General features: G+C 51.0%; 1 protein-coding gene across 1 annotated transcript in view; it reads right to left on the bottom strand.

The window, feature by feature from the left end:
* Positions 1-16073: 16073 nt before the first annotated feature.
* Positions 16074-27585, bottom strand: part of LEMD2 (LEM domain containing 2) — an 18085-nt gene continuing 6573 nt past the window's right edge. The window contains exons 5-10 of the mRNA XM_006907439.3: positions 24919-24995; positions 23920-23999; positions 22144-22289; positions 21023-21124; positions 20843-20945; positions 16074-17657 (exon numbers count right to left, since the gene is read on the bottom strand). Coding sequence (XP_006907501.1) covers positions 17507-17657; positions 20843-20945; positions 21023-21124; positions 22144-22289; positions 23920-23999; positions 24919-24995 — 659 coding nt within the window. The 3' untranslated portion in view covers positions 16074-17506. The remainder of the gene's footprint in view (positions 17658-20842; positions 20946-21022; positions 21125-22143; positions 22290-23919; positions 24000-24918; positions 24996-27585) is intronic.

The raw sequence follows: 27585 nt of genomic DNA, 5'->3' as shown, positions 1-27585 counted from the left end.
GGTGCCGGCTCTTTGCACACACACATCACCTCATTGGATCCTCTCTCAAATGTGAGGTTGGGGCCATTATTACCCTCATTTTATAGCTGAAAAGCAGGAGCTCAGAGAGGCATCATGCCACACAGCTCATAAGTGGCAGAGTGGAGATTTGAACTTGGGGCCCCTACTCTTAAGCACACTCTGTTATTCACCAGGCAGCCCTGCAGTCACACACCAGTGCAAGAACATATCCCCATGCCAAGGGGAAAGCATGAGGTGATCCCTCCCTTCCTCAGCCAAGCCCAAGGGCCAGGTACAGGTGGGCAGGTGGCAGGAGGGAGGTGTTGGCTGGTCCCCACACATGGACACAGGCAGGAAACTTGGCATGGAGCTGATTCTCGCAGCAGCGCTGGGTTCTGAGCCACATCCCCCAGCTCACAGCTGGCTGAGGCTCAGAGAGGACACCTCTCTAAGGTAGCTCTCAGGAGGACAGACTTTCGTGGTTGTTAATTCAAGGAAGAGCCAATGTGTGGCACTGAGACCCCAATTATACACCATCAGTATTGCAGCATGTGTCTCCTTAAACAATCTGCGTGTAACATTTATGAGGCCTCCCTGGTGGCTGACATAAAAAGCCGTCAGAGGAAGAACCCTGCCCTGCCTAAGAATCCCCAGAGAACTTTGCCACTCTGCCCTCCTCAAGAGAACAGGCCACCTGTCTTCTGGGCACGAGGGTCAGAGCACTGGGAAGGGCCCTGCCCCAGAACATTCCCTGGGGGATGAACCCACCATTCCTGCCTTTAGTTTTAACAGCTTTGTCAGTTCTGCTGGTGTGAGCAGTGCTTTACAGAAAGAAATGAAACCCCAGAACATCAGAGCTGGAGGGTCCCTCAGAGGCTACCTGTTACAATCTTTTCATTTTAGAGGGGAGGAGAGACCAAAGAGTCACTTGGCTACCTGTGGAAGAGCCACACTTGAACCCAAGTCTCATGACTGCCGTTTATTGTTGCTGCATAGGATGGAGGAGTGGTGAAAAGCATGGAATGTGGATGTGAACACAGCTGGGTTCGAGTCGCAGCTCTACCATTTCCTGGTGATGTGACCTTGGACAAGCATCTTAACCTCACTGAGCCTCATTTTCTCGATCTGTAAAGCAGGGATAAGTTTCTTAGGGTTATTGTGACATTTCAATGACACAATGCAAGTAAAAACATTTAGCATAGTGTCTGACACAGGCCTCCAAAGTATTGGCTGCTATTATTATTATTATAAACGGCTAGCAAGGCCTCGTGTTGGACCTCAGTCGGGGAGGGGAACCATAGTGGCTGCACTTTCCAACCCTGAATTCAGATTCCTGCCTGACATGATTATGGAATAGTGACCCATAATGTAGGATCCACAGGTACCCCAGAGGCACATATAAGGTGCTGTGGGAGAATAAGGAAGGAGAGGTTAATTTGTTTGCCATGTGGGGTGGGCTTTGGGGCTCTCAGGGGAGGTAGCTTCGAAGGTGCATAGGAGTCCTCAGGCAGTGACGTGAATGAAGGGAACAGCAAGGGGAATAGCATCCACGATGGCACGGAGGCATAGGAGAACATGGCATTTCCGCAAGACTTTGGGTGCCTGGAGAAGAGGTGGGGGTGGGGGCAAGGGGAAGGAGGAAACTCGTCTCTCTCCCCTTTCAGTAATGTTTACATTTTGACTGTAAAGCCAGGACCACAGCCTCTTGCAAGAGCAATGCTTGACAGCTCACACAGACTTTTTCTGTCATTTCACAGATGAGAAACCAGAGGCCTGGGGAAGGGGAGGCTCCCTAAAGACCCCCAGCTAGACAGGTAGAACCAGCTGGGCACCCAGATCTGCTGACTCTCAGGCTGGGGACTGACTTTCAGACAAGGTGGCAGGAGCTGGGGAGGATTTACCTGGGGAACTGGGATATACAAGGCGATGGTCCCACACTGGCAGGAAGGTCTGGGCTGGGCCAGAGAGAGTGATGAGCGGGGCTGACAGCCCGGGGGTGGCTGACATGTGTTATTTATGCCTGTTTCCCTGCGAGTCCTTCAGGGCCAAGAAGGTAATTGAATAAGTGAGTGTGAGCAAATGCAGGCGATCATTTAATTGTGGCAGAAAATGAAGTTGGTTGCAGCTGGGGGCTGCCAGCCCATTACCGCAGGCTCTGGTTTCTGCTGAGCTGGGTAAGTGGGGCTGGAGTGGCCATCCATCCTTGGCCTAACCCTATCCTGTCCCCTGGCAGCTGTCCCCATGCTGGCAGGCCCTGGGGAGGATGGTGGTCAGGGAGTTTGTTCTCTGGCAGCACATTCCCCATGCCCCCTTCTCTGTCCCAGGCAGGCCCTGGAGGCTGCCACAAACAGTGAGGGCACTAGGAGGTACTAGCACAGGGGGACGCCTGGGGCTCAAGTCATGATGTTTGGAACAGTAGACACACATGAAGCCCTTGCATGTACCAGGCATTGTTCTAGACATTAATAGTATCAATTCAGTTAATCCTCCAATCTCCCTGTGAGGGCAATGCTATTATTATCTCCAGATTTCACAGGTAAAGAAGCTGAGGTATGGCTCTGGGCTCCTTGCTCTGGACTGAGAAGTCCTGGAAGGTGCTGAGATTCTGAGTGGGGGGCACGAGGGGCTGCAGCACTGAGGCATGGTGAGGACCTGGCCATGAAGATCCCACAGGGCCCTGCACGCTTTCTCTGTTTCACCTCTTGGCCCATTTTAGCCTAGCTGCCCTTCTGGGCAGGACCAGGGCAGAAGCCTGGGGCCTAAGTTCAGAGGCAGGAGGAGGCCCTTCAGGCCTGAGCCACGTCAGTCCCCAGAACTCTGGCCCTCTGAGCTTTGCTCCTCTGGTGCCATTTATAGCCCTTCTGAGGAGGCAGATAAAATTAGGCCTGGAATGTGAGAAGCCAGTTCAACTTCCCAGACTGGGCAGTCATAACGACCCCATAGCAGTTCGGGGAAGGGCAGGCCCAGCTGACTGGAGGGGCCAGAGCTGAGGTCGGGCTGGATGCAGGCAAGCTCAGATACTTCCTGGGCTTCCCACATTTTACCTGCCCCTTCCTGCAGCTCTTGGCTGCAGCCTGTCAGGCAGGATGTTAAATGTTCCCTGACATACTCACTGGGTACCCCTGTTGTGAAGAGCTGGAGAGTCATCAGGAGGGTCTCCTCTTTCCTGAGCACCTACTGTGTGCTAAGTGCTGTGTATCTGTCATCCTACTGAAGGCTCACAAGGAACCCATGGGGTTATCATTTAATCAGTTGTTCACTGAGAAGTGTCTTTTGAGCAGAGACTTGAGGAGGCGATATTGCTAATGTGTAGAAACCAGGGTAAGAGGATGTCAGGGCAAGTGCAAAGGCCCTGGGGCAGGAAGGAGGAAACAGAGCAGATGAAAGAGGGAGGAGTGATAGGAAAGGTAGTCTGTGTGTGTGTGTGTGTGTGTGTGTGAAAGAGAGAGAGACAGACAGACAGACAGACAGACAGACTTTGGCTTTTACTTTGAGTAGATGGGAGTCAACCCTAATCCCAGGAGGAATGTGGTCTTTGGTTTTAATAAGATCACTTTCGTTGCTGAGTGGGGAACCGACTAGTGGGGGCAGGACTGGCTACATAATTTGCAGAGCCCAGTGAAAAATGAAATATTGGGATTCTTGTTAAAAAATATTAAGAATTTCAAAATGGTGAGAGCAGAGCTTTAAACCAAGTGCAGGGCCCTTCTTAATGGGAAGTTAAATTCTAATCTTCTACAATAAAAAGTCAATAGGTAAAACCTAAAATAGAAAAACACAAATTCGTAGGATATGCATGTTAGGCAGAAATGAGACGGGAAGCAGAAGAAAATGGCCACAGAGGTGAAAGTAGGCCTGGGGGTGGGGCAGGGGACAGCTGCTTTTCCTTTATAAGCCATGAAATACTATTTGGTTTTCAAAATTATCTCCATGCATTACTTTTATAAAAATGAAACTTACCTAAAAAGGAGAGGGGGTGGGTATTTTACCACAATTTTCAAAGAAAAAAGAAGGAAAATAAAGTAAGAGGCCCCAAGATGCACCAGAGTGGAGCCGCCCTGCCCAGCTGACGCCCACAGAGAAATAACTGGTGCAGGTGGATCCGAGCAGGTGGAATGGGCTGAGGAGACGGAGAGGCTGAGGGACACGGTGGGAGGTCGGTCAGAGGCAGCCGCTAATGTGAGAAACTAATCCTAGCTAATGGGTTAATCGCTCTGCCTCTCAGATGTCACCAGAACACTTCCGCAGCTTCCTGTAGACTCCCCATAAATATTCACTGGAGGAAGCATTGACCCTAAATCAGAAAGCACTTCCCGGTGGGGTGCAGCTCAGGGCGACTGTCTGGAAAGGTGCCTGGAGGGGTCGGTGGAGACCGCTCCCCCTGCCTTCCCGTCAGGTCACCTGGGCCGAGTCTTCTGTTTCCTGGATTCCGTGTCATGTGCAGCACCTGGAGGGTGAGAGTGGTGGTGGGTGCATGTTTGCGTGTGCGTTTTCTCATATAAGCATGTGTACACATGTTTACACATATGTTGGGGGTGTGTGCATGTGTGAATGGTGTCTTAGGGTGGAGGGGAGTGAGTCTGTTCTGTCCCGTCTTGCTCCCTGCAGACAACAATGGCTCCCTTCCCCTGTAGGTGTCTTTAGAGCTGGCCCTTGGCCAAAGCTCTGTAGCCAGCAAAATAAATCCTGGGAACCCCCAGCCCCCAACTGAGCCCCCAACTCATGTTTTTCTTCATCAGGATGCTATGCATTCTCTCTCTCCTTTCCTTTGATTAATCTACTTCTGGGTGAGGCTTTGATAGGTTTGGATAAAGTATTAAGCTAAAGAAATGAATCTTTAATGGTGGAATTTCAGGCCTCTTCCTCTTAGGAGAGGTTTCATTTGCTTGGCTCTGGTTTGGTTTTGTCAGGGAAGCTTCCTTGTGTCCCTGGAGCCACTTCAAAGGCCCAGGCTCCCTCCTGGACACTGTTGGCCAGGTCACTCTCCCCATTAGTTGCCAGAGCATTTCCTGTGGTGGGGGGTGGTGTTATAGGTTTCCTCTGGCTCCAAAATGGACCCTCAGACAGAGAGGGTCCACTCTCTGCTCCTTTGCTCCTGCCTTCAGCTTGGCCCTTTCCCTCCTGCCCTGCCTGGTCTGGGCACCCCTTCCCAGAGGGAGGTGGGGGGCATTCTGGAGCCAGGAGTGACCTGCACCGTCTCCTGCAGGATCAGGGCTGGGCAGAGGACACCTTGAGCCATATCTGAGTATGGTTCAATGGCTGTGACACAGTGTCAACTCTAACCTGGACCTAGAGCTACTCTCTTTGAATGGAGAAGGAATAAACCCCTCATCTACCCTCAGACCCAGGTTGGTTCCCCCATCAGCCCCCATCAGGAGGCTTTGCGCCCCAGGGCAGGCTTCAGGGGAGGTATCAGGCTCTCCCCTCTGTGCCCTGCTCCCCACCCCACTGCACCCCTCTTCTCCCAGAGCAACTCTATTGCAGGCCCCATGCTCTTCAGACCCAGAGGGTGAAGAGGGAGAAACATCATTTCGGGGGTTCTCTGTCTGGCTGTGTCAGCTGGGACATGGTTCTGGGGACATGGCTGAGTCCCTAGTCCTTCCTGGATCTAGTCACCTCCTCAGCCATCTCTGGCCACTTGGGAGCCTGTACTTAGAGCTTTGTCTCCTAGGGTGCCAGCACCCCAGACTGGCCTCCCCAGTCTGCCCAGAGCCCCCACAGGCCCATGTGTTAGACTTGGGGTTCCTCACTGGAAGCCTCAGAGCCCTCCTTTTCCCATCACCCAGCCCAGCCTGTGGGGTGTCGGGACTCTGGCCTGACCCTGCAAGACATGCCTCAGCTTGGACCAGAACCTGTGGGTGGGGATCCTGTCTACCCCCAAACAAGGGACCATGGCCCAGACTCACTACAGTCCGCAGAGACAGTGGGGAGGTTGGCTGGCCACCTCCCTTCCCTCCCGTTGTTCTGCTGACCCCTGCTGGCCATCCACAAACACCCTCAGGCTTCCCCTCCCTGCATAGGCATCCTTCCACAGGGTGCTGGTGCTTGAATGCCTCTGGGGACAGGGGGCTCACCGTTTCATGCAGCAGCCTGCTCCAGGCAGAGATGTTTCTTTCTCTTAGAAAAGTTCTTTGAAATTAGCCGAAGTGTGAATACTGGTTACTTCCACCTATTTATTCATAGTTATACCCTCTTGAGTCATACTACTACTACTACTACTACTACTACTACTACTACTACTACTACTACTACTTCTTCTTCTTCCTCTTCCTCTTCCTCTTCCTCTTCCCCTCCCCCTCCCCTCCTTCCTCCTTCCTCCTTCCTTCTTCCTTCTTTCTTCTTCTTCCTTTCTTTCTTTCATCTCTTTCTCCTCCTCCTTCTCCTTCTCCTTCCCCTCCTCCTTCCTCTCCTTCTTCTCCTCCCTCTCCTCCCCCTCCTCCCCCTCCTTCCCCTCCTCCTTCCTTTCTTCTTCTGTCTATGTACCAGGCACAGTGTATTATGTCATTTAATTCTTTCAACACCTGTAAGGTTGATACCTGTGTCATCCTCATTCTATAGATGGGAAACCTGGAGAGAGATCTGGGAGTGTCACTTAAGTGAGTGTCACTTAAGTGAGTAACATAGGTAAGAAGCCGCAAAACCTGGGGTTCAAATCCAGAGCCCACACCCTTGCCACTTAGGGATGTGCCCATCCCACCCCTACTGACCGCTTGTCTCCCCTATCCAGCTTGTTCTTACTTCCCTGCCAGGCCCTGCTGCCCCAAACACACACCTTCTTTCCCAGATCCTGCAGTGGATTAACTCCTCCTCCAGGAAGCCCTCTCGGCACAGCCAAGGGGTAAGGAGAGAGCCTTCCTTCTCGCCCAGGTATCTCCTAACAGGGAGAGGAAAGGAGGGGAGGGGAAAACGGGGCCATGTCTGTGATGTGGGTGGGTCTGTGGTGACACAGTAGGGAGCGTCTACATCCATGTTGTCGCAGATGCCAGTATTTCATCTCTTCTTATGGCTGAGGTCTGTTCCTGCTGCTCCTGTCCCCTCCAGACCAGGCTTTAGTCAAGGAACTGATGCCCCTACTTGCCTAGCAGGGCCCCAGCATTTGAAAGGCCAGCCTGGGCCTGCTCTCATACTGACCCTTGGCAGGGTGGCAGGGCCTTTGGCAGTGGGGGTGGCATCCTCTTGCAGGCTGGTACCAGGGCCTGGCCCCCTATACACCAGGTTCTGTTGGGTCTCAGCCATGCTGAGAGGGCAAGGCTGATGGCGCTGACTTTATTGACCCTCGAAAGAAAAGGAACAGGGAAAGGCATGGAGAGGCTTCTTGAATTCCAGCCTTCCCTTAGAGCACCAGGTCACACACAGGGTGAGAAACCATGTGAGTGTGTCAGGGGTGGGACACAGGACCCTCTGGTTACCTGGGGTCTGGAATTGCCCCCATCCTTTGATGACCCCTGGCCTCACTCCATAGCCACAGTGCCCTCGGACATGCTCAGTCAGGCACCCTCACCCCTGGCTGCCACTTCAAGCTCCTTTCATTTTTCAGTCCAACTATTGAGACCCCAAGGAAGGGTACCACATTCGGGGTTCCCATGGGTAAAAATGCAGTCAAACTTTTTTTTTTTTAACAGTAAGGCATATATACATCTACACTGTGTGTTCACCTCCATAGTTAGATTTCTGTCACCACATATTTGACCCCTTTCACCCCATCTACTTTTCCCCTCCCCTCTGGTAACCACTAGTCTATTGTCCATGTCCATGAGTCTCTGTTTGTCCTGTTCATTTGTTGCTTTTATGTTTAGATCCCACATATAAGTGACATCATGTGATTTTCAACTTTTTCTGTCTGGCTAATTTCGCTTAGCATGATTATCTTGAGGTTCATCCATGTTGTCGCAAATGGCAGTATTTCATCTCTTCTTATGGCTGAGTAATATTCCATTGTATATATGTACCACAGCTTCTTTAGCCAATCAACTATTGTAGGACCCTTTGTACCACAGCTTCTTTAGCCAATCAGCTATTGTAGGGCACTTTCTTGATTCCATGTCCTGGCCACTGTGAATAGTGCTGCCTTGAACATCGATGTGCAAATATCTTTTTAGATATGGGTTTTCAAGTCTTTGAGGTAAAAACCCAGTAGAGGGATTGCTGGATCATATGGTAGATCTATTCTTAGTGTTTTGAGGAACCTCCATACTGTTTTCCATAGTGGCTGTACCAATTTGCAGTCCCACCAGCAGTGTATGAGGGTTCCTTTTTCTCCGCATCCTCTCCAACATTTGTTATTACTTGTCCTGTTGATTATAGCTATCCTAACAGGTGTGAGATGGTATCTCATTGTGGTTTTGATTAGTATTTCCCTAATAGCTAGCGAGCGGAGCGTCTTTTCATATATTTGTTGGCCATTTGTATGTCCTCTAGGGAGAAGTATCTGTTCAGGTCCTCTGCCCATTTTTTGATTGGATCATTTGGTTTTTTTGTTGTTACTGAGTCGTATGAGTTCTTTGTATATTTTGGATATTAGGCCCTTATTAGAGGCGTTGCTTGCAAACATATTTTCCCATTCAGACAGTTATCTCTTTACCTTGTTGACAATTTCTTTTGCTGAGCAGAAGCTTTTTAGTTTGATGTAGTCCCATTCATTTATTTTAGCTTTTACTTCCCTTGCTTTTGAGGTCAAATTCATAAAATGCTCTTTAAGTCTAAGGTCCTTGAGTTTAGTTCTTATGTTTTCTTCTATGAATCTTATTGTTTCAGGTCTTATATTCAGGTCCTTAATCCATTTTAAGTTAATTTTGGTGTGTGCTGATAGACAACAGTCTAGTTTCATTCTTTTAAATGCAGTCAAACTTTAACCAAAAGCTTTAACCTAGCGTCATGCCATTTCGGTGTAGGGCAAGACTTCCAAACTCATCTGGTTCTGTTTACCCATTCCATGCTAGCATCTGTGCTGAGTGCCCATGTAGTCTTCACTTACAAACCTCCAGTGACGGGAGTTTCATTACCTATCAAGACAGCCCAAGGCTCAAAATAGCAAAGGCCTTTCTTCTCCCGCAGAGCTGAGGTTTGTCTCCCTGAGGTTTTGCTCATAAGGCCCAACCCTGCCCCCTCAAGGGTCCTCAGAACCAACCTAATCCTTCCCCTTATGATGTTTGAAGCAAGTGACCATCTTCCTGCTATATCTTCTTGCCAGCCAATGCCAAGAGAGGGGACCGGAGAGAGACCTCTCAGTGAAACTGGGAGGTGCTTGTTAGAGGGGAAGGAGGCATCTCACTTTCAACCTTCAGCTGAGCTGCTGAAATTCTGAGCCCAGCCCTATCCACTTTGGGGTTGAGAGTGGGGAGAGAGTTCGTGGCAGAACTGACCTATGTCCCCCGCCCTCCACCTTTGGGGGGATCTTGGAGGCCCAGGCCTGACTCTTGCTGGGACATGTTTTAAGGGAGAGGATGTCGGGGGATACGTGGCCATAGGAAGGGAGAAATAGGCATGGGGGCCTGATTCCTAGGTGAATAGCATAGGGGAAGGGTGGCCGGCTTGTGTGCCTGAAAGTTCACTGCCCAACAGGACAGCCCGACTGTACTGGGTTTAGATTCCAGTGCTCTGACTCCCAAGTCCCCAATATCCTCCTCAAGCCAGTGCTGCACCAGTGTTGCAGCCACAGACCCACCTCCTATTCCTGCTCATAGAACTGACCATCACCCCTAAACCCCCAAGCTCATGCTGGAGCTCAGCCCCCATCCCCCTTCCCACCCCCAGGTCTGCACACTTAGGTCTGTGGCCCCGACTGCAGGCGTTACACTTTTTCCTGCGAGCCTGTTCCTCCTCCGTTCCTCCACGCATAGAGGCAGGGCACAAATAAATAAATAAAACAAAATAAATACGTTTGTCCCTGTTAAGTTTCATCTCATTAGATTCACCCCATTGCTCCAGCCTGTCAACTTCTCTTTAGATCTCAGCTCTATCATCTGGCATATTTGCCATTGTCCCCTATTTGTGTGGCATCTGCAAATTTGATAAAGTATATGGAGCATGTTTGTCTCAGAGGAAGCCCCCTCCTGGCTGGACCAAGGGTGTACGCACGCACGCACACACACACACACACACACACACACACACACACATATGCACACACTTCCTTCTCTGACTGAGGCTTGTCAGCTCTGTCCAGCCATATTCAAGATCCTGATGGTGTTCTGTGACCCTGTGACCCACAGAGGGCCTGGGGCTCAGGAGCCACTTGTGCACAGGCATCCCTGTGGGGGATGGGATGCTGTGGGGATGTCCACAGCTCCTCACCTCTACCGACTGTCATTTAAACAGCCTCTGACCTGGCCGTGCCCCGCAGAGGCTTCTTCCACCACAGAGCCTGGGCCTGGGCTCTTCTGGACAGTGGTGTGGCCCTCCCTCCAATCTAAACATGACAGATACAGCACCTGAATGCACAGTGCATCCTCTTCTTGGTTATGGCTGTGGCTGCTGGTGGTGGAGCCAGCACAAGTGCATGGGGTGAACACTCCTTGCTCATGTGCCTGCTGCCTGCCATTTCTGTGATCCTTTTCTTCAGGGGACCCCAAATTTGTCTTTGCAGTAATTGTGTAGCAGGAAAAGATCCAGATCCTTACTACAGAGCCCACTGGGCACTGCCTTAGCAGAACAAAAAGATCCCAGAGCCTGGTTAGACCTTCCAGAGTCTCCTGGTCTGTTCCCAGCCTCTAGGACTGGAATTTGGAGTGTGGAAGACCCAGGCATACACCTCCCCTAATACAATGCAAGCTGTTTTGTGTTCCCCCAGGGAAGGTAGCAAAAGCTGTGTCAGTCAGCTAATGCCCGTAACAAACATCCCTAGATTCTTGGTGGCTTATATCAATATACGTGGATTGCTTGCTCACTCTACTGCATTGTGGGTCAGCTAGGGATTCTGGTCCCAGCCATTGTCACTCTGGGATTTGGGCTGATGCAGCAGCCCCCACCTGCAGCATCTCGCCACGGCAGAGGAAAAGAGGCAGATGGCATACTAGCTCTTCACGTTTCTGCCTCCAAGTGCTATTTGTCACTTCCATTCACATTTCATTGGCTAAGGCCAGTTATAAGGCCATGCCCAGTTTCAACGGGAGTGGGGAAATCTAACCAGGAGTTTGGGCAAGTAGCCTCAGTGACTGCTCTGCATATAAGCTGTCCCTGTCCCTCCGGTCCACTGAGTCCCCAGCACCCCACTCAGATGCTTGTCTCTGAGTCCAGTGCAGAATGTTCTTCCACTTCCTGCCCTGGAGCCCGTGTGCTCAGGGGTTGGCCCTCGTTTCTCTCTTGCCCACGGTACACATATTTTCTTCCCATTTCAGCACTCTACCCCTTCCTTTGAGAGGTGCTCCTCCCGCCTCCTATCTTCAGTACAGATGTGCTCTGACTAAGGGAGGCCTGGATTCAGTTCTGACTGACCTACTCTGTCCCCAGTGACTGGATTGCAGGTGGGCCTGCTTCCTCTTCTTTCTCTTCCTTTGGATGTCCTCAGCACAGTGGCAGCCAGGTGCAGGAGCCCTATGAGAACTGGTGGCTGGCACCCAGGCCCTCGTGCTTCCCCTGCCCCTAGATGGGCTGCTCTGGGGCCTGCCCGCTCCTGTCTCTCAGTTCATTGATTTATGTGAACCAATGCAGTCCACCTTGTGCTGAAGTTTGTCTGAACTGCATTTCTGTCACTTTCAACTGCGGAATGCTGAGTAATACACACACCTGGGGATCTCATCCATACCTACATCAGTCATCTATTATGAGTAACAGACCACCCCGAAACTTGGTGGCTTTGTGTGATAAAATTTCATAGAACTACACATATGTGCGTTGCACACGCACACACACATCATGAAGTGCATGTAAAATTGGTAAAACCTAAATAAGATCTGTGCCTGAGTTAATATCGTATCAAGGTCGATCTCCTGGTTTTGACAATATTCCATGGTTATGTGGGATATTGTCATTGGCAGGAGCTGGGTGAAGTGTACACGAGAAATCTCTGTACTATTTTTGAATCTTTTGTGAGTCATAAACTATTTCAAATTAAAAAGTTATAATAACAATATGGACTTAGTGGCTTAAGACAAGAACTGTGTATTTACTCATGATTCTGCCATCTGAGCAGGGCTAGGTAGGAACAGCTTATCTCTGTTCACATGGTGCCGGTACAAGTGGCTTCACTCACACCTCTGGTGTGCCAGTGAGGATGCTGGAACAGCTGGGGGCTGGTGGGCATCTGTCTCCCCACAAGGTCTCTCCAGCAGGGCAACTGTTTCCTCTTTACCTGGTGGCTCCAGGCCCAAAAGGGTGAAAGCGGAAGTGACAAGGCCTCCAGGACCCTGGACTGGAAATCGCCAGTATCCCTCTGGCCACATTTTATTGGTTACAATAGTCACAGGGTCAGCCTAGCTTCAAAGGAGAGGAAATAGACTGCACCTTTTAATGAAAGGAGGGGCAGAAGCGTGGCATCTTTAACTCATGGCCATCACCAAATGTGCCAGAGCCTTCTGAAACTTCCTCCTAGGGAGCCAGACTCCACACTTGGGATGTGGGAGTCTGGAGAGGGCAAGAGAGTCAACCAAAGAGGAGTCCACACCTGGAATGAGGGGCAGAGCCGGATTCCCAACCTGGGACTCCAATCTCACCCATCGAAGCACCGCTCCACAGCAGGCCCACCTCCCTAGCCTGGCATTGCTGTGTGGGATTTTGTGTTGCACGTGCTGGTGTTTACAATCAAAAAGTTCAGCGGCCCTTCCAGTGTGCTTAAATTAGTCCCTATGAAAACCAAATCACTTCATTTGCAGAGAAGGGCTTAATTGCAAGGGGAATGAGGCAAAGGGAATTCTGTTGCCTATTTCATTGAAGAAAATTACTGTACTTTCCCATCTCCTCACTAAACAGAAGCAGCTTAGAAATTGGGCTGTAATCTGCAGTCATACCTCTCTACCCTTTCTTCTCAGAGCCTCTTCAGTTCTTTTCCGCTCCCAAGACCCTGCTCCAGACTCTTCTTCCTCATCTGCCTGGCCGGGCACCTCAGTGCTGGCCCCGAGGACGGCAGCCCTTCCGGGATTTACTGGGCTCACCACATGCCCACGAGGTCGAGAGGATCACCCTTGACTTCACAGGGGTCTTGGCCATGGAGTGGCCCATACCCTGTCCCTTTCTTTAGATATCACGTGAACTCTGCTCTGAGCCTTCACTCACTTCACCAGGGCTGCAGAGAAGTCGCATTTCAGACGAAGGCCCCTGCCCCTGACCAGTGCCTTACACAAAGCCTGGGGCTTATCTAGATTGGTGTCTGGCAGAGGGGAGGAGGCCTGGCTTCCAGACCATCTTCACCACGGCTCCTACTGTGGTCTGGCGGGTCTTCCAGTGTCTCAAGTGAGGAAACCCAGCAAACACATACCCTCTGGTCTGGGAAGGCTGGTCCCTCCCTGTTTCTTTGCCTGAGAGCTCCGCCCTATCTCAGACAGTCCAGCCCAATTCCCCTTATGGCCAGTGTTTCTCTGGGGAGGGCGTATGGACCCTTCAGGAGATGGGTAGCAAGCTGGTACCCTGCAGTGGGGAGGTACAAGTAAGTAAGTGAAATATGTAGCACATCTGGTGTTAGGAGAGAAATAAAGGAGGGCTGGGCCCTAGAGGCTGTGAGGGGTCAGGTGCAGCTCCAGCTCCAAGAGGGGATATGGTCCGAGAAGAGCAGGGAGATGGGGGAACAGCACTGTGGATGGAATAGCAAGTGCAGAGGCTCGGAGGCAGGCGCGGGCCTGGTGAGGGCAACGATAGCAAGATATGGCTTGAGCAGAGTTGGTGGAGACAGGTGAGAGGAGCCTCCCAGAACCTATGAAGTCCTGGCTCTTCCTCAAGACCAAGGTGGTTTTATTCCATTCCAGCAAAACCACAGCAGCACAACAAACCTGAGAGTGGCTTCCCTTTCTTTCTTTCTTTGGAGAAGGTAAGAGAGCAGGGCTGAGAACACAGGCTCTGGAGCTTAGCTGTCTGGGTTCAAACCCTGGCTCCACCACCTACCTGACCTCCCTGTTGCTCAGTTTCCCCCTCTATAAAGGGGACAACAACACATCTACCCCATGTGGTGGCTGTAAGAATTCAGTAGGCTATATCTCACTATGGGCATGCTGTAATGCTATCTTGTGTTGGCTAATTTTATCATTTCTGTCTTTATAATTTCCCTTGCTGTAAGGATAAAGTGATTAGCCTGAGGTCCCAGCCAATTAAGGGCAGAGCCAGTCCTGAGGATGCTGAGTCCCCAGCTCCACATTATTCCAGCGCAATGCCACCATCCTCCTTCCCCCACCCCGACCCTGGGGAAACATGGCAGTACCAGGCAGCATGTGCCCCCCCGCCAATCCCCTCTGCCTCTCTTTTCCCTGGTGCATTGTGGGACCCTTTGGCCAGATTCTCTCTGACTCAAGAGCTCTCTCTGGGGACAGGGTGGAGAAGCTGGTCTGTTTTAGAAGAGTCGGGTAAACTTACAGCATAATCTGCTCCCTACTCCTTCCCTTTGGGGAAGGGGCTGACAGGATAATGAATGTGAGTCCACACACGCCTCAATGAAGAGATTTTTTTTTTTAGGCTCAAAGTCAATGGTGTATTAATTAAGGGGTAACAGCTGCTACAGCAGTTCTTATGATAAGTCAGTGACGAATGGCTGTGTTTACCTTTTTCCTGAGCAGAGACTCTGGAAGGTGGCCTGGAGCTCCTGGGTAGACATCCATGGCTGAGATTTGTGGGTAGAGCCTCTTCCTCCCTCACCCCCAAGCTTCCTCATGGGTGCCCACCAAGACTAGAAGCTGTTTGTCACTGAGGAAAGACAGGTCTATGACCTGGGGAGCACTCAGAAGGGACTGGGCGGAGGAAAGGAATCTTCTCAAGGGCTCTAATCCAAAGATGCCCTAGGACTCTGCCTCAGGCAGATCCCACCACGAGCCCTGTCCCTTGTGAAATAAGAGCTACTTAAAAGGGAGACATGGCCCTTCAAAGCCCAGACAGGCTGCAGAGCTGGATCTGAGCCGTCTGCAGCACTGAGGACGCACCTCTGGGCCTTTGTGGCCAACACTCTGTGTACCATAAAGGAAGGGCCGGGCTGGCAGGAGCCTTTTGTTATTCCGTTTATTTTGATCTCGCTCCTGCTCTCCAAACAGCTTCACAGAAATAGAGCCCTGCATTAGCTCCCTTCCCAGCTTAAGACAAAATGCGGTGGAGGAAAAATCTTCCACTGAAAACCAGGAAAGGGAGACAGGCTCTTTTTTTTCTGGGTTGTTGTTTCTGGGCCCTTTGATTATCAATTTACCCACCAAGTTTCCAGTTGATGGGAGGACAGAATACGCACATGCCAGTCACTACCCACAAGTGGGACCAGTGTGGATGTGGTTAGCAAGGCAGTGGGAGGTCTCACAGCTCCCAGGCTGAGAAAGGTCCCTCTGGATCTCAGCACCAACCCCAAACACCTGCAGCTTTCACCCCACATCTGCTGCACTCCCAGGGTAGAGGTGATGCTGATGGAGATATCAATAGGACCCCTGAAGCACACTACTTCTGCCCTGCAGTTGGGCCCACCCCTGCAGGTGCGGTCCCCCAGGCAGCACTGGTGTTCCAGTGGTGAGGGGCAGGGAATGCTGCCTGCATCAACCTCCTGCCACCTCAGGGGACACCATTAGCTGCAGAGCAGCTGCATCCAACCTCACATTACTTTTTTCCTGTCTCACAGGGTACCTGGGGCCTTGAGGGGAAATAGAACTGGGGCCTTGAGAAAAGTGGCTTTATTGACCCCCACTTCTTGCCACCCACTGGGACCAGGCGGGTCTCTTGTAAGTTCACCCTGAAGGGTTGTCACGCCGTGTTAGAAAACTGAGGCTCTGCAACGTTATGCAGGTTGCCCAAGGACCCCATCACTGAGGCTGAGCCCAAATGCAGGAAGGCGCAGGGACCCTGCTCAGCCTGTCCAGCCGCCTCTTCCGGGTGACCTCTCCCGGTGCCGGTGCTAATAACTCCGCACATTGCCATTCCTTATATATGGCTTTGGGGGAAAAGAGCCACGGATGAGAAGCACATCCATTTTTAATAAATCGTTTATTTATCCAAGTTTCAACCCTGATAGTGAAGCCTGTTGCATTTCTTATTCTCCGGCTGGAGCCTGATTATGAGACCATTTCTTTGTCCTGGGGCAGGTGCTCAGATTCCAGCATCAGAGGAAATGAGAGAGTATTGCTCAAATAAGGGAGACGGGAAATTTATTAAGAAAACAAAAAAATACCAGTAAGACCAGAAAGGGGTGGCTAATGCCTTTTGGAGGCAGCTGTGGCATCTCCCGTTTGCCCCCTCTCCTGCCTGCTACAGACTATATGGGGATGAGACTCCGTTGGAGAGGCTCCTGCACTTAATAAGCATTCCCACAGGCCAGCTGAGGAGCTGGCAGAGCTGTGAAGGTCTGAGGCAGAGCAGGCTCTCTCCAGAAGCCAGCAGGGGGCAGCAGTGCAGCCACCGCGCCTCATCTGCACACAGAAACTCAGGTGCAGGAAGTTCTGGTTAAACAGCCAGGAGCAGAAAGCTGTGGTCGCTGTAAACGAGGTAATGTCCCACACTTGAAGTGCGAGACTCCCTAGGTCCTGGTATCGGCACTCTGGCACTCTCAGCCAGATGCAGTGCCCTGGCCGCAGGTCTGGTCTAAAACCACCTCTTCTGCAAAAAGCACCACTGAAGAGGTTCACCCCTGGGAGGCTGCCTCAATGAGGCTGTGGATGGAGATGGTGGCTGGTGGCAGCCTCAGCACTCCTCTCTGCTCTCAGGCCCTGTGACTACTCCAGGTTCTTCCCAGGAGGCTACACCAGCAGCTTTGCATTTCCTGATATGAAGGCCTAAGTGCCAGAGCCAGGCATTTCTAGTTAATTCTCCTATAGTTCTAATTTCTAGCACCTTCTCCCTTCAGGATAAAAGGGGCCTCATCCGGATGAAGGACAGGCTTTCTCCCCTCACCTTTGAGCTCCCAGGTAACATTCCCTTGAAGGCACATGGACAAGCTGCTCCCCAACCCCTGCTGCCCCAGCCCTCCATACTGACCCACCTCCCACAGGCAGATGCTACCTCCCTGCTGAGCATTCCTTGCTGGCAGTGGAAGAGCTCCAGCCCAACCAACCTCACACTTGCTCTGCAGGATTTCACAGCTGCTGCTCTTTAATCTTTTCTATTCGTGAAAAACAAACTCTTCTTCCCCTTTCTGCCAGCAAAACAGGGCAGAGGGGGTTGGACCAATACAGAAGACAAGCTACCCACCTGGCTTCTCTGGCTTCTCTCCTCCGCCCTTCAAGAAAGCTCACTTTCCTACTGAGCTAATCTCTCAAGAGTCTTAGAGACCTTTGGAACCAGGGTTAGGAGGAGGTGAAAGTCAAGGCAAGTGTGAATTCAGCACCGGCAGGTCTGGTGGCCCTCTCGAACCCCTGAGGGGACTGGCTGGGACAGGGTGACTGGGAACAGGCCCCAACCGGGTTTATCGCTCAGAGTCAGAGAAGGAAGAGGGCTTAGTCCATCTCCACACCAGCATATCTTCTCCAGCCACGCGGTGGGACTCTGTCTGGATCCGGGATTCGTTAGAGGCCAGAAACTCCACAGCCCGGTCCCAGACCCGCTTCATGCGCCTCCTGCAAAGAGAGGGGCCAGGCTCAGTGGACACACTGTCAAGGGAGGCCAGCTGGTCTGTGGATGCCCTCTGTATAAAGCGGGACAAAGCTCCAAGATCCCACGCAGAATTATTTATGAGAGTAACAGCCACAACGTACTGACAGGACTCCTGCAGAGGGGAGACATTTCTTGGGCCCTGGAGGAATGATTCCTCAGTATTTTCTGCTATAAAAGCATTCAATTAAAGAAAGCTGAAAGGCGCCAGAAGTCGCCAGAGCAGCCCTGGTGTCCAAGTGGGAAGGGGCTGTGCTCACCGGGCCTGTTGCTGCAGCAGCCTGGTCAGGCGGCCCTCAACCAGTGCTGCCTGCATCTTAATGCCTCATGTGGGCTAATTAAAGAGTGTTTGCCGGGCTGTTGAGTCCAAATGCCACAGCACTTCAGGGGATGAGGATGAGCTAAGCTTCTAACTGGGCAGGCTAAGAAACTAGAGCCGCTCCTGGAACTAGAGCTACCAGGTAAGGCCCCTTCCCAGCTCACTGGCCTTGGGCCTCAGGACAGTAGATGAGGCCTCCCTGCTCTGCTGGATCATCATGGCCCTACATCCCCTCAGAGAGCCTTTTATTTCCTCTTCCCCTCCAGAGTAGATGGGAAGACTCCAGGGCAGTCAGGGAGGGTTTCTTGGATGGCTACCCTTTGATGAGCCCCTGTGTTTTGTCAGCACTGCAGACCAGCACTCCATGAACCCATGCCTCCATGAACCCACATGCGGAGAGTGAACGTGTGTATGACTGGGAGCAGGAAGGCTCAACCTGGGGGAGGGCAAAGGGAGAAAAGCTCCTGAGGTGGCCTGAGTCAGGAGGCAGAGGGGGTATTGAGGCTTGCTTCTCTGGGGGCTGGGTCCTGCCACTAACCAAATCCCATAGCTGTTTCACAGCTCCTACTTGGCTAGACTGAAGCCGCACATGCCTGGAGACTGAGCCCCTCAGGCTAGGCCCTGAGGCAGAGGAAGTGGCGCTGTGTGGGGGCCATCCTTCTCAGGCTGCCTATAAATAGGTAATGAACAAGTGGCCAAGCAGCTGTTCTCCTCAGCTTCCTTTCCTTACTACACAAGCTCTTCACATCCCTGTGTCTCTCAGAAGCAGGCCTTTATCCACGGGGCGCATCTGAGTGTGCCGATGCAGGGCTGGCAGGAGCTCATGAGTCCTTATGAGTCCAGAGCTCGGCTGCACTGACGGGGCAGCTTGGAGATGAATCAAGTGTCTGAGAGTGGCAGGGCATGGGCCTCCTGAGGTCACTTAGACCCCGTGGGGTGGCTGCCTGCAGTCTCTGCTGATGCAAAGGAGCCAAGGAGCGGTGGTTCAGCCCTGTGACAAGCTGCAATGCCTTCTCATTTAAGTGAATGTGTTGCATATAGTTAAAGCCCAAGCAATAACAGCTGCCCTCTGATGAGTGATCAAGTGCTAGGCAACGACTTAGTGAGCTGTGAGGCCATCTCCCTGACACCCTTCTTCCCTTTTCCTTAAAACTTGTCACTACTTAATAGTATACATTTTCCTTATTCATCTTTTCCTGTATCTTCCTCTTTAGAAATAATGCTCCAACAGGCAGAGAATTTGCTTCTTTCACTCCCCACTATCTCCACATGACCCAAGATAGTGTGGCATATATCAGGTAGGCAACAAATGCTTGTTGAGTGAATAAGTGAATGACAGTCTCTTTTCACCACAGCCCTCTGGCAAGGTGGTAATATTATCTCTGTTTTATGGATGAGGAAACTGGCTCAGAGAGGTCGTTAACCGGTCCCATGATGACTCCTAGCAAGAATTAGGTGGGAGTCTGAATACAACAAGTGGCCTCTCAGTGGGGAAGCTGGAGAGCCAAGTGGCTGCCTTACACTGGGGATCAACAGCAGGCCCAATCACCACAACTCAGTCAGTCTGCTCTAAGCTTCCTGCCTGTACCTTCCCAGGGAGTGGGGTGGGCATGACAGTTATTAAGCATCTTCACATTTAAAAGGGTCCTTAAATATTCTTTCTACTCTTTTAATTTTTCTTGGGTTGCACAGAAAGGGGCGACCTGGACCATAGAGCCTGGCAGGGAGCACAGAAACGCCAACTGTGGGGCTCTGAGCAAGTCTCTTAACCTCCTGTGCCTCATTTCCTCATCTGTAAAATGGGGCCATGGTGAAGGTTAAGTGAGTCTGCATCTGTGGAGGGCTCAGAGCAGTGCCCAGGTGATAGTGAACACTCGGCAAGTTTGACTGCTTGACCATCTGAGAGATGATGGCAAACGGCCACAGACTGCAGTGAAATCTGCTGTGAGGGGCCCGCAAACACTGTGGTAGGCCCTGTGGACTGCCTCCTGGGACTTGGGTCCCCAACTCTACCCACCCCTGGTTCTTTCAGGGATCTATCCAGCATCTGCAGCCCATGTAGAAGGTGGCCCTGCAGTTGAACATGCTAGGCCTGCCATCCCTTCCCATGAAGCTGTGCACCCTGGACGCTGACTCTTGGCTGCTGTGAAACTTTGCTTTCAACTTACATGTATACACATGTGTGCGTGTGTGCGTGTGTGAACTGGACCATGATATTTTAGGTAACGTGTGTTTCTGACTGTGGGTCATAATTAAAAATGTTTGAAAATCAATTTCTTCCTTGCCAGTGACTGATTCAAGAAGGTGAGTAACCAATTCTAGCCAGCAGAGCCTCAAGAAGTGTGTCACTGGTGGCTTCTGAGGTTTTCTCTTGCCCACTTCCCCCTCCTGCTGGCTGTGACAAGGCAGATGCTGCTGGCCACCATCTTGTGACCAGCCAGCTAAGAACATCCAAGGAGGGTAGGACCATGAGAATCACAGAGAAATGGAGCCAGAGACCTGACTGTCCTTTGTCTGGAGCCTACATGACTCGACTTCCGCTCATAGAAACCCATCAGGCCCTTTCCTGCTTAAGCCACTGCGGGAGGGGAGTGGTTCTAATATTTGCTACCCAAAGCACCCCAATCAATATCAATGCTGATGGTGCTGCCATGTCTACAGAGGAGTGGGACCTGCTTCTATACCTGTCCGCATTCTGCCACAAAGAGCCGAATGCTGGAGGAGGGGCAGGAGGTATGGACAGCGCCCCCACCTATGATCCTGGGGGATTGCCTGATTCGAGGCTATGAGCCTCCTTCTGTGGCACTTGGTGGGGTCAGACTCAGGACTCACCGGCTCTGTGGAGGGATCAGGGTATCACGCACATGCAGGATGCCCACGTATGGGTAACGCTCCATGTCCTGCTCCCAGTCCACGTAATGGTCCTGGACAACATCTGCAGGACAGAGGATATTGTTTAGGGCGAGGACCTTGTGACAGCGGCCAGCAGCCCTTTTCCCAGGGGCCACACACCTATGATCTTCTTCACCATCTCATACATGGCCTGCTCCTCCTCTTCCAACTTGCGCCACCGATACTTCAGGAGGATCAGTAGTCCCCACAAAAAGGCCAAGCCTGTGCAGGAACAAAGCATCATTAATTACTCGCATCACTTCTGGCTGTTCAGCCACTCACTGGGTCTCACTATGGGCAAGTCGCTGTGCTGGAGGCTGTGGGTAAGCTGCCACTGTGTTCTAAATATCTACTATGCATCCGGCCCACGGCTAGCATGCAGGAAACAAAGAAATGCAAAGGGAGGACAGGCTATTAAGTGATCACCTTCCTCCTAGCCAGCTGTCACCACAGAGGCAACTCCAGCTGTCCAGAACTCGGCTTCTCCCAACCTCATTCTGGGGCTTTCATTTCCTCCCTTGTGAACGAGAACGCAGGGTCTCATACATATATACATGCTGGGCCCTTTGTATTCTGAGATGCTGCTGCCAATAATGATGTCTGTGCCTGATGGTGTGGGTGAGGGAACTGTGTGCACACCCAGATGCCTGTGATTTGTAAATCGACTATCTTGGCAGAGCCAGCAGGTTCTGTGATGTGGCCCTTTGCCTTAAGAGACACCCCGAGGTCTCTGCTCAAAGGCAGCTCTGCTGTTGGGAGACAAGGCCTATGCTCTGCTTTTTAGTTCAGCACTCTGGGTCCTTCCTGCTTTTATCAGGTATCTGTAGCTCTCCAGGAGATATTTACATTGTTCAGGGAGTAAAATTAAGCCACGCTCCTGCTGTATCTCCCCATCGAAGCGGTCTGCACTCTGGGGTCCTGGAAGTGGCAATGCCCACCTCCAGCCTGGGCTAGGCTTCCTCTTAGAAATGCGGATAGTCCCCGACGCTGAGTCAAGGACATTTTCTAGTCATCCTCATGCTCCTGCCACCAATCTCCATAGGTAAAGACGATTCAGAGCAGAGGCTGACTTGTTCATGTCCTCTGTTTTATGACAGAACTCAGGTTCACTAGATAGAAATGAACTCCAAGAGCTGGGTTTCTGTAACGCATCACTCATGCCTAGGAGTGTTATGAGCTGGGCTTCCAGGAGGTGCTATGTGCAAGCAGTCCCGATGGTGAATGGAGGTAAGAGGACTTACACCAGAAGAAGATGAGCACATGGGTGACGGCTGTGAGCAGGGCACGGCTCAGCCGGCAGCTCACACCCATTCGGGGGCGGGCAGATTCCAAGCAGACCACCTTGTCCACGGTCGTCACTAATTCAGATGGGTCTTCCCCTTTCAACCTGAAACAGGACACAGGGTTGTAAACATGTCCAAAAGCACTGAGGAGCTGCAGTCTAAACTCCACTTTAAGCAGAAGGAGGAAAAGGGGCTTCAAGGCTTCTACGTGCTTACAAAATAGACTTAGTATCCTGGTTATACTCTTTCCAGAATTTTCCCATGTTGGCTACTTAGAAAGAATAAAGCTTTAAAGAGGCAGCAGGCTTGAACCCCTACTGCTAAAGTGACATCCCCCTTGTTGGGTCTTTGACAGCCCCTCTCAGCGTGCAGAAGATTAAACTGTAAATTGGATTCCCACCTCCCAGCATAGAGAAATGAAAATGTTTACTGAATCGCTGGTTTTGCACTGCATGGTTAAGAAATGAAAGACAGAATCTGGAAGAGTGTGCTTTTCTTTTGTGACAAGGAGGCACATAGCTATTTGAGTATAGAGAACGTGGGGCGCTGCGAGGCTCAGCATAAAAACTGCTGGGCTCTCTGAGGCCAGGAACCAGCCACAGCACCTCCACCTTGGCCCCCAGCAATGAGGCGTCAGGACCCATGGGGATGCCGACATCAACTTCTTCCAGTTAGGGGACAAGCTCATGCTCTGGACTGCACACTGGAATGGCTGGTACCTGCAAGTGTCGCGATTTCTCACAATCCACTTTTAACACTGGTCGTCTGAGCTGGGCTCAGCCACCCTCCAGGCTGCTCTCCCCAGTATGAAAAGGCAAGTGTCATCATTCTCGTGTGCTAGCAGCTGTGTAGTCTCCTCCGCCTTTTCTAACACAGGAAAATTGCTCAGCCACTCAGGGAAGCTTTATTATTTTTTTAAGCCAATGAATTTTAATTGTGCCATGCATCCAGTTATCAAGCTTTAGGCTGAGCTGCCCTAGGGGCTTTTGCTGGATGCACTGCTGATGGAATTAGTAATTTGGGTGGATTAGAGAGGAAGAGAACAAAACCCTAGAGCATGTTTTAATATCAGGAGCTGTAACCTGAACAGAGACCCTGACAAACCCTGAGAAATGGGAGCTGGGTGACAAGGTGAATGCTTTTCCAGTAGGGAAATTTTCGGTGTCTGGCCATCAGCTGGTTCTCCCCACTCCCACACCAAGGGCTGAGCAGCCAGATGGGGCTTTTCAGGAAGGCGAAAGGGCTTGCTATCTCTGCTAACAGTGCTCACCAGAGACAGAAATGAGGCGGAACTGCTCAGTCAGAATAAAATCCAGTATTTCCTTTCGCAATTTCCATACTGAGTGAAACCAACATACAGAATCATTTCATCTACAAATGAAAACTAGCACCCGAGGAAAGGGTGTGTAGAAAAATGCCTTCTCCAGAAAACCACGCAGAGCTGGTGCATTTTAAAAAGGCACAGACTGAGTTACTTGACGCAGGTTTAGCTGGAACAAGGCTAATATCCTAACATCTGGATTTTGTGTCTCATCTTGAAACTGCTCCTAACACTTCTTCCTTCCAAAGCCAGCTTTAAGCCCAGCCCACAACTACTCAGCTGGGAGATCCGCCCTCTAACTTCAGACCAGAGACACCTCTGTTGGAGCGAGGGAGTCAACTGATGGGTGAGCACAGTGGCCGCAGACACCCACGGCTGTGCTGCCAACCTCATGATGCCCCGCCCACACTGACCAGATGCCCACGTCCTTGTTACTGCTCAGTATCCAGGTCAGTGCGGCTTCAAACTTGGCAAAGGAGCTGCCGGTCACATTCTGTGGGAGGGGATGAGAAAAGATTAGTTCTGCGTCTGGACAAAGCAGCTAGAGCAATGTTATTCTGCTGCTGGATTAAGGAAGCCCTCTCCTGTGTCCTCCACACGCCCCAAAGCCCTGTACTGCTCAATGTACAACAAACTGGCAGGAAAGAAATCTGGGGCTGATGAGAGCCAAGAAAGAGGCTCTAACTGGAGGAGGTGATGCGGAAGCACACACAGGAAAACAATGCGGGTCTGAGGCAGGCAAAAGAATAGTTTTCTTAAGGACTGAAGAATTAGGTAATTGAGGCAGCTCATCTTGAATAAAATTTTTAAAAAGTGTGGGAGTTGGGGGGGCCGGGCATCCAGTCGGTCTTAGCTGTGTGGCGTTGAGCAAGTCTTTGCCCCTCTCTAGGCCTCAGTTTCCTCATCTGTGAAATGAAAATTGGACTAAGGTTTCTGCCAGCTCTCAATACTCAAAATTCTATCATCCTAAGGCCATGCAGAAAATCCAGTGGACCCTAAACAATCCACACAGTACTCATAAGGAGAGAGAACAGACAAGTGAAATGTGTATCCTTTAATCTGCTGAGAAGGAAATAAAAGCAAACCAAAAGAGGAGCAAGTGACGGGACCATTTTAGAAGGGGCAGCCTGCAGCGGCCCAGCTGCTGGTCAGTAGTGAGCTGTCTGCACCCATGCAGCAGGCCTGCTCTGGCTCACAGCTCTCACCTTGGGCCCAGTCACCCCCACTGCTTCTTCTTAAGGTAGCCTAGCACTCAACTATTTTTGTTTAAAAACAAAAATAGGAGAAAGCAAAAAAGCCAAAAACCAAACACAAAATGAAATGAAAAGGGGGAAAAAAAATGCAGGGTTTGAAAGATCAATACAAAAGCCCCAGGACCTCCTGGGGATGTGTGAACACTACAGCCTACTTACTGCTATATATTCCTGGGCTTCCATTACAGGAATGCATTTACTTTTTAGCTTCTCTGGATTTCCACATTCAAAATTACCTAGGAGGGAAAAAACACACATTCAAACACAAAGAAGGAAAAAAATTACTCTGAAACAGACTAAAAAAATGCAGCAAGAATCAAGCCATCAGCTCTGATAGGGAGCAAGTGGCCTGGCGCTCTGGCTTCTGTGGGGCATCTTTACTCTGCAGCAAGATCAAAAGCCACTTAGCTTGGATCGATTCCAGATCATTAAAACCTGACCTGCAAAGCTGTGCAGCGATTTGCATTAAATGACTAAAAAGCCGCCCAATACGAAGGTCTGTTTGCAATTGATCCCTAAAAGGATCAGACAGATAGCTTTAGAAAGTACCGGAATGACACTATAAATAAGCACAGTCTGGGAAAAAGAAAGGCAGGGAGGCCACAGGCACTGCAGGGATTCTGACGCATGGTACAGGCAGGTGACCTGGAACACCAGGCCCACTGTTTTGAGGAATTCTGGGAGGGATGTCCAAAATGCCCTACGGAGGAAGCGGGTGTCTGTGTGGAAAGCAGGGCCTCAGCAGTGCTCCAAATCTCCCTTCTGAGCACGCTGGTTGGCCAGTTCCCACCTAGGATGGAGCTGGGAGCCTCCTCCTAGTCCTGCCAGCCTTCTGGGTCCAGCCCAAAAGCCACCTCCTCTGAAAATTCCCCAACCTGTTGGGGCCTCTTGTTTAGCTAGATTGCTCTGAACTTGGGGGCCTGCCACAGCCCTTGGCTTTTGGTCGCCTGCTGTGGTTCACCCACGATGAGCTGCTTCACTGCTAGACCCCTTGAGACCAGAGACAGAGCACGTAAAGATCCTTAACCCTCACACATGGTCTGACTGCCCTTGACTTGGCACAGTCTGGGGTCATCAGATGGCCAGTCTCTGTGTGTCTGTGTGCTGGGCAGGGAGTGGCTGAAGGTAATATTAAAAATCTTAGGAATGAACTGAAGCCTGTTCCTCCTACCTCAAAGTTGATTTTGACCCTCTAGATCCTCTGAGACCAAGTTGGCTTCTCCCATCCTCCTGCCTCCACCCAGACCACCCTGACCTGGTTAGGCCTGGTGGACCACCACCATGGCCTTCTGACTGGTTTCCTTCTTTCCCCTTTCTCATCCACATGTTATAGGTCATCAAAGCTTTAAAATGGTTCTGCTTAAATGACACTAGTCCACTTAAGCTGCTGCCACATTTGCCTTCCTAGCACCTGGCTCTTGGCACACCACTCCCCTGTTGTGGTGCCCTGTTGCTCTGGCATCCATGGCCAACCACAGTGGAGCCCACTTGACCTTTCCAAACTCCATTCCGTTTATCCTTCCCCTATGAAGCCATATGCTTCCATCCTTGACCCTGTAATTTCTGGCCTCTTCGGTCCCACCTTCTCCCCACACATATGTAACCAATCCTACCTAGGCTTCAGGGACTGGCACAGAAGCCACCTCCCCCATGACTACTCTAGCTAAAAGACATCACGCCTCTCAGTTCTCATCCAATGGCATATCAAGGAGGTAGATGGCCTGTTTCTCCTACTAGCCCACAGGCAGCCTTTGGGCAGGACCCTGGGCTGAGCCATCTTGTATCCTACAAAGGCTAGCACACTGCCCTGCCCATAGCTGATCTCCAATAGGAGGTAGGAGGGAGTATGGCCTAGTTGAGAGCCCACACTCCCTGGCAGTCTGTCTCAGTGAGACACATACCCTCGGGGCTTGTCAGAGGACAGCAGGAACCAGGCTCCTTGATGGCATAAGCCAGGACCACGTATGGGGCAGGATAGAGAAGAAATCTCTATTAGGATCCACAGTTTAGGAGCAGAGCTTCTCAACTTTATCCCCTGGGGGGATCTTATTAAAATACTGACTTTGATTTAGTAAGTTTGGGAGGGGACCTGAGATTCTGCATTTCCAATAAGCTCCTAGGTGATACTGATGCTGCTGGTCCTTGGAGTCACAAAGGTTTAGAACACCCTTTTAGGCCATAATTTATATCCCAAGCACCCGGGCCCAAGAGAAATGTCCATGATGACCATGATCTGGGAGCCCCAACTCCTAGCATTCCGCCAAGAAGCTTGTGGATGCCTCCCTGACAGTCTCCAGTTTCCCACCAGTCAGGAGGGAGGAGGTAACAGAGCTGAGGCCCACAAGATCAGCCCTGAGGACTTAAGGCCCAGTACAAGTCCATCCAACTCTGACTTCCCAGCAACAATCTTAGACAAGAGTTGGCCGTAGGTAAGAGATGCCTCCTGAACATCCCATAAGACTGAACAGCTATATGTGGTTCTTGCGCCAAGTATATTTAACACGACGCACAAGCTCTGGGCATTCACCTACGTCACCAGCAAGTGATTTTGAGAACCTCCTAGAGGCCAGGTGTGGGGGAGGACACAATAATGGAAGTGACAACTCTGGCCTCAAAGAATGCGTTTACCAAATAAAATAGTAGGGAAGCATTCTGGGTAAGTTTTCAGAGGGTCATTCCCAGGAGTGCTGAGAATGCCTCCCTCTAGAGTACAGCAAGAGACTTTCATTTTGTTAAAAAGAAAGAAAGAAAGAAAAAAAAAGACCCAATATCACTCAGTAATAGGGAAACTGAGGCCATGAGAATATCAAGGACTTGGCCAAGGTC

This window comes from Pteropus alecto, unplaced genomic scaffold (genome assembly GCF_000325575.1).
Source record: "Pteropus alecto unplaced genomic scaffold, ASM32557v1 scaffold202, whole genome shotgun sequence".
NCBI lineage: Eukaryota > Metazoa > Chordata > Mammalia > Chiroptera > Pteropodidae > Pteropus > Pteropus alecto.
This window is presented reverse-complemented; position numbering and strand designations above follow the sequence as displayed.